The 12,209-nt window shown below is 44.6% G+C and overlaps 1 protein-coding gene across 1 annotated transcript in view; it reads left to right on the top strand.

Moving 5' to 3' along the window:
* Positions 1-12,209, top strand: part of LOC139227523 (protein unc-13 homolog C-like) — an 801,204-nt gene that overhangs the window by 164,319 nt on the left and 624,676 nt on the right. Inside the window, exons 9-10 of the mRNA XM_070858323.1 lie at positions 4,665-4,790; positions 11,145-11,447. Of these exons, the coding sequence (XP_070714424.1) occupies positions 4,665-4,790; positions 11,145-11,447 (429 nt within the window). The remainder of the gene's footprint in view (positions 1-4,664; positions 4,791-11,144; positions 11,448-12,209) is intronic.

Consider the following 12,209-nt stretch of genomic DNA (forward strand, 5'->3'; position numbering starts at 1 on the left):
GTGGATGGGCAGTTTTCCACATTGTCAGATAGATGCCAGTGTTGTAGCTATACTGGAAACAGCTTGGCTCGAGGCATGGCTAATTCTGGAGCACGTCTTCAGCACAACAGTCGGGATGTTGTCAGGGCCCATAGCCTTTGCTGTATCCAGTGCGCTCAGCCATTTCTTGATATCACGTAAAGTGAAATCAAATTAGCTGAAGACTGGCTTCTGTGATGGTGGGGACCTCAGGAGGAGGCCGATATGGATCATCCACTCGGCACTTCTGGCTGAAGATGCGTGTAAAGGTTTCAGCCTTGTCTTTTGCACTCGTGTGCTGGGCTCTGCCATCATGAGGATGGGGATGTTCATGGAGCCTCCTCCTCTGTTGTTTGTTGGTCCATCGCCATTCACGACTGGATGTGGCTGGACTACAGAGCATTAATCTGATCAGTCTGACTATGTCAGGCTGTTGCTTGACTAGTCTGTGGGACAGTTCTCCCAATTTTGGCATAATTCCCGAGATGTTGGTGAGAAGGACTTTGCAGGGTTGACTGGGATGGGTGTGCCGTTGCCATGTCTGTAGCAGGTGTTGAGGTCAGTGCTGGATGGTCGGTCCAATTTTATTATTATTTTTTGTCGCGGTTTGGTACAACTGAGCGACTTGCTAGGCCATTTCAGGGGGCAGTTATGAGTTAACTGTTGTGTCCTTAGATGCTCTAATAATGACTCCACGAGGCAGTGTGTTGTACTTGAGCTGTAGTGATCTTAGTCCTTTATTTGTTAACTTCAGAGTGAGGATCATACCTGGTGGGCCTGCCTTTTATACTAGGCCAGGCACACCTGTACAGGTAACCTACAAGTCTCCCACAGCTGTGCCCTCTGGTGGCACACCTTGTGATAGTACCAACAGTAGCCATGTAGGATACATGACATCACTCTCCCCTAAGCCTTTCGTGCAAATCACCTCTGCATTGATTATACTCTGCGTTTAGCTCTATCTGGACTCTATCTGATTGACCCTTGGTGAGTGGTTGGTGCAGTAGAGTGCTGGTGTTTGCTGTTTGTGTGCGTCCCTGACCACTCCATGCTCCCCCACCCCCCCCCCCCCCCCCCCACATATAGATTATGCCGGAGGCTCATTGTTTTTCTGACCTTGAATGTATATGAATGCAATGTTGCATTACCTTTGTGGTTCCGTTGTGAGACAAGTACGTTAGACTGGTGAGATACATTATCGATGGGGTGACCGGTGCGTAAGGACAAACTAGTTCCAGAACTGCTGGATGGTGTCCCTGCAGCCTGGTGGTGGCGCGGTGCCCAGTGCTGGCAGTGGGAACCCGGTTGGCTCGAGTTGCCTGTTCTTGGGGCTGTTGCCGTGGTTCCTAGCGTTGGGCCGGTTCACAGATGCCTGTGACCTCCCTGTCCTTTCCTTGTGCCCTGGGTCGCTGTTGCTTCCTGAGGAGCTGTCGCCTAGCAGCACACAGGGAACTGCTGACTCGCTGGCCTGGGCATTGTTTGGTTTGGGATCCTGACTGGTCCCGATCCCCTTTGGGGGGACTGTAGCGGGTGACCCTTCATTTCCGGGTATGGCCTTGGTGGCGATGGGGTCTGGGGACTGCGTCTTAGCGCAGTCTGCTCTTTCAGGCTCGTGGCGGTTGGTGCCATTGAGTGCCTGAGAGGTGGAGCCGATCAGGGGCAGGGTATCGATACCGATGCCATTGCCCTGCTAAGGTCGCTTGCTCTGCAGCTTGTGTGTGTTGGCTGCTTGTGGCCCCATTCCATGGTGCATGACTCTGGTCCCCGGGATGCAGGCTACAGCATTGGGGAGCTCGTTGGACCTGTGTGCTCCTGATGGGTGTCTGCCCGCTGCATTCGTTGCGTGCAGTTGAAATCTTACATCGCACAACTTTACATTACTTATGATGGATACTCTGTAGTTCTGATCGCGATCGCGCGACTTTTCCTCGCTGGTTGCATGTACACAATTCAGATCATCAATTACACATTTTACATCGCGACTTTTCCTTGCTTGTTACACGTACACAACTCTGATCGTCAGTTCCACATTTTGTCTCTAACTTATAGTTTCTATTACATTGCTTGAGTGTGTGGAACTGTCCCTTTAATTGTGGTGGGTGCAAGCCTCCTTTAAGAGAGCCTTGCTTACTTTACCCCAATCCTCCTCTCCGTTTGGTGCCACGTGTTGCTCCGTCAGCGCTGCACCTCGTGGTCTGGCCATGGCCATCTTTTCCTTCAGCGCCTCACTTCGTGGTTTGGACGCCATCTTTCCTCCATCCACGATGTCGACTGCGGTGATCCTCTTCTCCTCGGGTTCTGCCACTGAAGCTGGGAAGTCGCCTCTGGATCCGGCTTTCTTCCTCCGGAGTCCTGCCACTGGAGCCTGGAAGGTGCATTCGGATCGTATCAGCTGGATCATCTCCACGCAGTCGTGCTGATCGGTCTGTGCCTCGGGTGCTGTGCTGGTCTGCTCTCTGGGGCCGGGTCCACCCTCAAGTGAGGGCTTGCTGTGACTCTGAGCGCAGAGGGCGTCGATCGCTGGAGGGGTGAAGTCTTCCCATTTCCAATAGATCTTCTCCATCCACCTTCTGCCGAGCAGCGTTGGTCCATCACCTGCAACAATCCACAAAGGTAACTTGTGCACCGCGCCATCATGGAGTACCTTTACATTCGCACTCCCAATGACTGGGATAATTTCATCAGTGTAGGTGCGCAGCTTTGCCTGAACCGGGAGCAATGTAGGTCGTTCAGCTTGATTGTCCCATAGCCTCTCAAAGGCTTCTTGATTCATTACCGACTGGCTCGGCCCCGTGTCCACTTCCACGAAGACTGGAACGCCACCTATCTCGACTTCCATCTTCAGTGGGGAGCACTCGGTGGTGCAGGTAAACATGATATATACCTCGTCGCGGGGCTGAGCTGCCTCTCTGCTATCGTTTCATAATCCGTGCTGGATTCCTGGCCATCTGCAGACTCTTCATCTCATATTTCTCTTACACATTCGCTGGAGTTGGCCCTTTGTGCTGCAGCCTTTGCATACATAGTCTTTAAAGTGGCACTGGTGAGCCCTGTGATTCCTGCTGCAACATTCCAAGGGTAGCCATTTTCACGTGAAAGTTTGTAATCTCGTCACCAATTGTTGTGTCTTTAGATGCTCTAATAATGACTCCACGAGACAATGTGTTGTACTTGAACTGTAGTGACCTTAGTCCTTTATTTGTGAGGATCACACCTGGTGGCCTGCCTTTTATACTAGGCCAGGCATACCTGTACAGGTAACCTACAAGTCTCCCACAGCTGTGCCCACTAGTGGCACACCTTGTAATAGTACCAACAGTAGCCATGTAGGATACATGACATTAACCACATTGCTGTGGGTCTGGAGTCACATATAGGCCAGACTAGGATGGCAGATTTCCTTCCCTAAAGGACATTAGTGAACCAGATGGATTTTTATAACAATCCGATAGTTTCATGGTCACCATTACCGAGACAGGTACTAGCTTTTTATTCCAGATTTATTTAATTAACTGTATTTAAATTCCCCAGCTGCCATGGTGGGATTTGAACTCATGAATGGATCATTCGTTCAGGCTTCTGGATTGCTGGTCCAGTGATCACTATGCTACCGTACAAGAATGCCATTCAGAGCTTGCACAAAGCACAATATGTAGGGTCGCACGCACCACGAGGGCTGTCTTAAGCAAAAAGCCTGGACCAACTTAGCAGTGGCCTAAACACCCATGCAGATTGGCGTAGGCCTCTACACTGCTAAATTGGTTATTGGTGCACCCATTTTAGGCCCATACAATGGATGCAACAATGTTAAATATAGACCTCATTGTAAACAAAGCTTTCTCATTTATTATGTTCTCCTGGGGCCAACCTCTTAACTAAGAATCTTCAGACAATTCTACCGGTATCCTCGCCAACATTTATCCCTCAATCAATATCAATAAAACAGATTATCTGGTCATTTATCTGATTGCTGTTTGTGGGATCTTGCTGTGCGCATCTTGGCTGCCGTGTTATCCTACATTACATCAGTGACTGCACATCATAAAGTACTTAATTGGCTGTGATTTAGGGGTGGGCAATAAATGCTGGCCTTGCCAGCGATGCCCACATCCCAGACCGAATTAAAAAATGTGCTTTGCAACATCCTGAGGTTGTGAAAGGTGCTATATAAATGCGTTTTCTTTGTTGCTAAGACTGGGTACCTTTTTGGTCACCGTTCTCTGTATTTTCCATAAGAGCATCACAGCCAAGCCTGATTTAATTTTCTCTCGTTATTTTGGATGCTATTGTCTCAGCTTTAGTTTGACTATTATGAAAATTATCAATAAAATGTTGGAATAAAAGTGTCAGTTTGTTACATCTGTTCAGGCAGGATTAATCCCCAGAACGATCATTGTCTAAATCGCTGAGTCGCATAAACCTTTTAACGGCTGTCCTCTTTTGCCCAAGGCCATTAAATTGAACTTGTTTTAAACTAGTGACTAATTATTGGCAATATTTATTGACGTACTCCATCTGTCAATCAGCTGTATTTTAGTGGATGTCCAGATCTGGTATTTTAGTGTACTTGAGTTTTGTACCATCATATTGATCTGATGGAAATTCAATAGTTGTGTGCTGTTTTAAATAAGTATTTTTATTAACAGAAAACAAGATGGCACAGACTCTCCTTTTGACAGCAAAAGTGATTTCGAGTCGTGCTCAAGTTGCAGCCGATTATCCAGTCAACACCATTCACTGGAAAGCAAACCTTCGTTAGAATTAACTAATGGGTGAGTTAGCTGAACCTTTTGTACATCTTCAAAGCAATTTAAAAAAAAATTGTGCACAGTAATGCAACATAATCAATGATTTTAAAAGATTGATTTAAAAAAAAATCTCATTGAAAGGAGGCTTGTGTGTAGAACCTCCATGCACCCTCTTTACTCTGATAATGTCACAGAATGGAAGGGACCCCATGTGACTTTGAACAACTCCATTGATTGCAAAATAGTCTTGGCTTCAGATTGACCTGGATAGTGATCCAGAATGGTCCGCTCCAAGGAGATCATGCTCCTGGGAACAAAGGATGAACAGTACTTTTAACAAGTTGCAACTTCCCCTCCTTAAAAAAAAATTGCAACTTTTTATTCCACTGGGCTAATGGGGTGTACTTTAAAGCAAAAATATTTATTGTACTTTTCCTTCCCATTTAAGATCTTTTTCTTAGTAGTTCATAGTGAACACATTCTGCTTCCGCACTAAATACAAATGTTTCATTCAGCAGCAGAAATGGGAGATTTGATTGTCTTTATTGTCTGAGCTTGCTGTATCGTAGTGGCCTTTTGCTTTGAATAACGTCACTGTCTGCTAAGCAGCTTTTAAAAAAAATATTTAAAAATAAGACTCTCTGCAGAGCAGGAGTCTTCATGGCTAATGCTCCTCTGCCCAATGACCGATATGTGCCTGTCCTCAGGGATGTAGGAAGAGGGAAAAGGGCTGTGCCGCAGGTTGTGTGCACAATACAGATTGCTGGCAGGCTGGATGGGGGACAATTAAAAACAATCTCTACCACTGTTGCTAGTTAGAAAATTACATAGCCGTCAGATGCTGTACAATTTCCATCACTCTAGAATGAAATTCTTGTGGCTGGTATGTGTGCAGCATTTTAATTTTACCATTGCTAATAAGGTAACTCATTTTAAGAATCCATATTCTATAAGTTTCTCTTTTGACTTAAAAGTACAAAATCACACAAGATGAACTTTAGCAAATGTTAGTTGCAGCTTCTAATATTTTACTATTTGCAACTTAGGTTGAATAATTCTTTTTGGGTATAAATCAATGCAGGTTTAAGGAAAAATTTACCGTTGGAATTTTTGTAGTGTATAGGAAGTTCTTATTCCAGACAATGGCACTCCTGTCGCAATTAATTGCACCTGTTTTATTTGGCTCTTTTAATTTGTGAAGTATTTGCTAATTATTGAAGTACTGAGGGAATGCGGCATTGTCGGAGATGCTGGGCCCGAATTTGATTACCCTACTGCCGGCTGCCACCGAGTTTTCTCGGCGGTCCCCCCATTTTTCCGGCGCTCTCCCCTATGTGCGAGATTGGTGTGAGGCCCTTATGCCGGCGGTTTGAAAGGGCCGCTGGGGAGCATCCGTTGGCGTGCGCCGGCAGTAGGGTAATCAAATTCGGGCCCAGCATCTCCGACAATGCAGCATTCCCTCAGTACTTCAATAATTACTGGTCCTCCAAAAGGTCCTCCTGCCCGCTCCCGCCCGAGATTCATCCGAGCGGTCCTCCGCTCCTGCAGGAGAAAAGACAGAGCGTGGAAGCGAGTATTACCTGGACAGTAGGTATGAAGACCTGCAAGAAAAAGTTAGCGATGTTTTTCTTTCATTCTTTTGCAGCGATTTTGTTTGAAAGGGTCCTTTTGAAGTTTTTGTCATGTTTTGTTTTTTTATTTGTTGAACATTTTTTTTTTTGCATTCCCCCTCCCTGGGCCCGATTCCAGCATCGGCGTTACTTTGTCGAGGATTTCATTTGCCGACCAGAATCGTCGTGTAACACCCATTTTTTCCGCCGGGTGTTTTTCCCATTTTTTTCACCAAACTTCCGCCCAAAGTACCATCAGGATCTTAGAAGTCTTTTCAACGGTAAATGAGCGGAACTTGCCTTTGATCAAATTTGGGCCCGCTGTCTTTTAGACATATTTGGAGAGCTGGCTATGTGTTAAACTATGTTTAAGGAATTATTTTTCCCTTGTTGCTTTATCTGCTGTATACAAGTGCTTCAGATTTGACCTGCATCAGTTGTAATAGATTTGTTGTTTTAATTCTTTATCGTAAAGTGATGGTTATCTAAGGTATTTGGATTATTATGAATTGGAATTCAAGTGTAAGGAATTAAGCTGTGATGTACTTAATGGACAACATAGCTGTCAACCGTGTTTGTGTGTGTGGTGTGGTTGCCAAGAGTACTAGGATCAATTATGTAGATTTGTTACATTACTTACTGATATGAGGCTGATTACGGATTATTTGTTCTTGCTGGGGAAGTTTGCAAATTGAACTGTAGCCTGACATTTACGAGCGCTTGGCATCGGCAGTAACTATGGGCCCAAGTTTCGAGCCGCGCCTAGAACGGCGCAGTCCTGACCTGGACGCCCGTTATTCACGCCACAAAGTGCGCCTAAAAAAACCTCCGTATTCTCCACCTCCCTGCAGGACCTCTGGCCCTCGGCGCAGCGCAGCAGGAGCTGTAGGGGACGGAGCCAGGTCCCTGCGCCGAAAACAGTGCCAGGACCTCTGCACATGCGCGCTACAGTGGGCGCGCAAGTGCAGTAGCTCCAGGCGCCCAAAACTGTGTGGGAGGGGCCCGAAGCACGCAGCCCTTAGCCCTGGCCGAATGGCCTCACTGGGGCTGCGTGGATAAGGCTCCTTCCATGGCCAGCTCCTGCTTCCTCCCGACTCCCACTCCCGCTCCCGCTTCCCCCCCCCCCCCCTCCGGACCGGACTCGACCTGACTGCCGCTCCCGCTCCCGCTCCCGCTCCCACCCGACTCTACTCCCACCCCCGCCCCCGGACTGGATCCGACCTGACCTCCACCTCCCCGACCTCCCCTCCCCGACCTCCTCCCCCCCCCTCCCCGACCTCCCGACCTCCCCGACCTGACCTCCCTCCCTCTCTCCCTCTCCCTCTTCCTCTCCCTCTCCATCTCCCCCTCCCTCCCTCTTTCCCCCCCCCCCCCACCGCCGACCCGAACCTCCCTCCCTCCCTCCCCGACCCGACTCAACGCCACCTACCTGTAAATCTGGTGCTGGGGATGGGCACTGCCCGAAATCTCGGGCCCGGCCCGTTCAGCCTTCGGTCCCGACGGCAAACCGCTTCCTGAAAGGCCTGCCTCAATAACTTTCACACAGGTAGGAACATGGTTTATTTAATCTTTTCTTTGCTTATATATTTTTATTCAGGTTGGATTTATTTGTATAATATTTGTATAAGTATAACTAAGGATTTATTGTAGAATTTAATGACTTCCCTTCCCCCCACCCCCCCACCTCGTTCCCGACGCTTAATTTGTAACCTGCGTCTGATTTTTTAATGTGTAGACAAGGTTTTTTCAAGTGTACAAAAAGCGTACTCCATTCTAAGTTAGTTTGGAGTAAGTTTTCACTCACGAAACTTTGAAATCAGGCGTAAGTGGCCGGACACGCCCCCTTTTGAAAAAAAAATTCTGTTCCAAAGTGAAACTGATTGGCCTTCCATCCTCCACACTTGAGCTTGTCTAAAACTCTGATGCTCATATCCTAACTTACACCAAGTCTCGCTCACCCATCATCCCTGTGCTTACTCGTTAGCTCCCAGACCACCAACACCTCAAATTTACAATTCTCATCTTCATGTTCAAATCCCTCCACGTCCTTGCCCCTCCCGATCTCTGTAAACTCCTCCAGCCTTACAACCCTCCAAGAACTCTGCGTTCTTCCAACTCTTGCGTATCCTCCACACCTTTCGCTCTATCATTGATGACCATGCCTTCGCCCATTTAGACTCTAAGCTCTGGCATTCCCTCCCTAAAGCACTCCACCTCCTTTTAAAATCCTCCTTTAAAACGAAACTCTGACCAAGTTTTTAGTCACCACCCCCCCTCCACCCAATATCTCCTTCCTTGGCTTGGTATCAGTTTTTGCCTGATTACGCTCTTGTGAGCTGGTTTTGGAACATTTTACTACAATAATGGCGCTATAGAATTCAAGTTGTGTTGTCATTGGTATTATCGTTACTTTTGGCTGGAGCTTAAATTATTGGGTTGGAGTTTTGTTAAAAATTGCCTCTTTATTTAAAGTGACCAGTGATAACCATAATCATGTTTGCGTGCAAACCAATATGGTGGATATATTGTGTTTAATCGGCGTTTAGGACGGAATATATATATATACAGTAAAAACATAAGACCGTAACAATAGTTGAAATTGATCCGATCGGACAGACAGTTGACACACGTGAGCAATTCTGTTGTTCCTTTCATCGAGGACTTCCTTCACACACTCACACTTTTTTTACTCATTCTCCCTCTCTTTCTCTTCCATCTGTGAGTACAAGCTTCCGGGAGGTCACTTTTAACCTATGTTTAGGGATGTGTCTGAACTGGAATATTGACAAGATTGTTTGACCTATAGAGGTTCCCCTAAAAACTTGTTATCCAATACCGTATCGTGTTCTCTGTCTCGATTCTTGTTTCAAGAACCCGCCGAAAGTTGTCTTACGATTTTGGTCACATGTCATCGTTTATACCTTCTTGAAGACGCTTTTGTGGAATTCCTTTCTTCTCCTTCTGTCCCTATTCTCTCGGGTACAATCAATACAAAGCCTAGTCCTCTATCCTTTGAACTTATGAAGCCAAACCAGAGCTTTCTCACCTCAACCAGTCGTCAACTTCTTTACGACATAGCAAACTGCCTGTGTTTACATTAATTCCTACAAATTTCCTTCCATTCTAAGTCTTTCCATACAAATTGTCTTAAAGATACATAAGCAAACTGAAGCTTTAACTTGAAAACCACAGATAATTAGCATTTCTAAGCATTCCCTATCATTCTAAGGAGACACCTCATTTCCAGTTCAAAACAATGCTTTAAAACACAGCATCCATATCAGTTTTATACATTTTTAGGCATCCTTAGTTTCTAACACTTTGTTCATTTCTTTTGTAAATGCAACAGCTCTTCCTGATTGGTCACAATCCCTGTCAATCACAGCAAGCCATTCGTCTCTTTATTTTGGCTCTGGAGTGAAAATGATAAATCCTTTCCTTCTGAAACACCCCAAGACTTGCTGTTTGTGAGCCCTGACCCTTCAATTGCCAGTGTTAAGAATGCTCAAATTAGAAACTCTACACTTTTGTTATTGACAGCAAGACCATTCAAAGAGCATGTCAGGGCTTTAAACAAATTTCAAAGTGGAATCTTTATACGTTGTTACAGTAACTACTACTTTGTGGTTCCGTCTCACCTGCCATTCTGCCGGCTGAAGTTACAATTCTGTTTATCGAACCTAGCCAACCAAGCCAACCTTATCTCCGCACATATCCCCTGTAAATCCATTTTTGGAACTGCTAAATGCAAGTTTATTGAACAGAAACATTGATTGCTTTTTTTTGGCCCTCCAGTAATCACTTCTCTAGGTCTCTTGCAAAGCTATCTCTTGTAACTTACAAGGTTCCTTCTTTTCATTTCACACTGCTTTGACGGCACAGTTAGTTGCTAGGATCATTTAAGCATAAAAATTCCTGAACAGGAGGCAAGATTTCATTGTTTGGAAGGGGATTTGGACATGCAAGGGGAGGATTAGAGACACAAAAACAAGAATGTTGGAGGCAAGGAGTGGATGGGTTGAAATAAATTACCTATGAACAGAGTCGGGATTAAGACTGGATTCTGCTAGTCTGCACCATAGTGATTTATTGACCAGTTTATTATGGGCTGCTTTTGGGAATATCTGCTGCAGAGAACTGTACTTGAAGCAGAGTGCTTTCATTAAAAAAATTGGGCTGTGTATTATATGCTTTCTCACTTCAGTTCGGTATTGTGGTATTTGAAAGGAAAATAGTAATTCAAGATGCTTTTGACCTGGTGTGTCAAATTTAATTTTATAATAAAGCTTTATAATTAGATGTTTAATTTTGTCTTGTTAAATGTCTTACCACAACCCCACAAGTTGTTTACCACTTCTTCAGTAACAAAGCATCTGTAAACATCCTTTTTAAAATATCTTGTATGGCTTTCTGAGACTGCACTAATTAGAAGGTGTACTATATATTTTGCAATGCCCACTTTATATTAAAGTATATTATCAAACTGCTCATCAAGAAAGATTAAATTCTCAACTTTTCAGTAACCTGATTGTAAATGATGAACATCTAATTTGCCTGTCTAATTTGGTCTTCATTATCTTCTCCATACTAAAGTTATGATGAAAACATTGTGGTCTTCAGAACTAGTGCGAAATGACGTCATATTATTTTGTTTATTTGTTCTACTGCGCTTTGCATGAAAAGAAAAGTTTGTGTATAGGGAGGCAAAATATTTGCAGAATAAGTTGTGTCAAATATGATGTGGAAGATTTATTTGTGATTTCTGCAGTGGATCAGTGGAAAACAGGCAACACCCAGCTACAACCCCCAGTCATGCCAATTCCCAGCCAAGTTACTCTGAAGGAAGTGAGAGTGACGTTGTACATGACTCTACTGTGGAGAGTGATTGTGAATCCTGCTCTACTGTGTACAGCTCCCAGCAGAATTCCCAAGGGCAGCCCAGTGACCAAGAGATTAGCACATGCTATAGTCAATGCTGTTCTAACTGCAGCTGCGTTTCCCAGGACAATCTGCAAATGGAGGTGGAGCCTGACGGATCCTGTAATCATACTTCTGAAAGAGAAGATAACATGTATGTATACTTACAGGCATTATTATTGTAACACTAAGGAAACAAATTTGCTTTACCTCCATAAAACCTCTTTTTCGCACCACTTTACTTTCCTCCCATTGTTATTTGTGATATATTTTCCAATAAAAGTCTACCATTTTATGTAATGTTATGGTAACAAAATTATTTCATTTAGTGTGCGTTGAGTAAACCTTACAAGTAATCCGGAGATAATTTTGGTATGGCAAAGTCCTGTTTTTCTTTCTTTCCTATGTTGTGTTTGTTGTGACTCCTACTGATCTATTCTAAAATAAATTAGGAAAAAGTAATTCTATGACAAGATATGGACCTTTTGAGGGAGTTAAACTAAGAAACACACTTATATTGTGGTACTGTTCAGACAGCTCTCCAGTTCCTCACTCAAATGATTGTTCTCCATATGAGCCGAGATAATGAATGTTGAGAGGCTAATCAACTAAAGTGACATCACAATGAACATAATCTGTAACCAAATACTTTTCAGCAGGTATCATCGGTTAGCAAGCAGCAACAGAAATGGCTGATTTTTCTTTTTCTTTTGCCCTACTCCAGGATTAGTGGGGTTAATTAAAAGTGCCCTTGTTGCTGTGATTAGCAAACAATGGAGGCTAAACATGCAGCTGCTCTGTTTTGTATTGCTCAGTACCACAACAGTGCCTCTAACAACAACAACTAATTGCCTTGATATAGTGCCTTTAATGTAGCAAAACGTCCCAAGGGGCTTAAGGAGTGTTATCAATAAAA

The sequence above is a fragment of the Pristiophorus japonicus genome, chromosome 17, assembly GCF_044704955.1.
Source record: "Pristiophorus japonicus isolate sPriJap1 chromosome 17, sPriJap1.hap1, whole genome shotgun sequence".
NCBI classification, from domain to species: Eukaryota; Metazoa; Chordata; class Chondrichthyes; family Pristiophoridae; genus Pristiophorus; species Pristiophorus japonicus.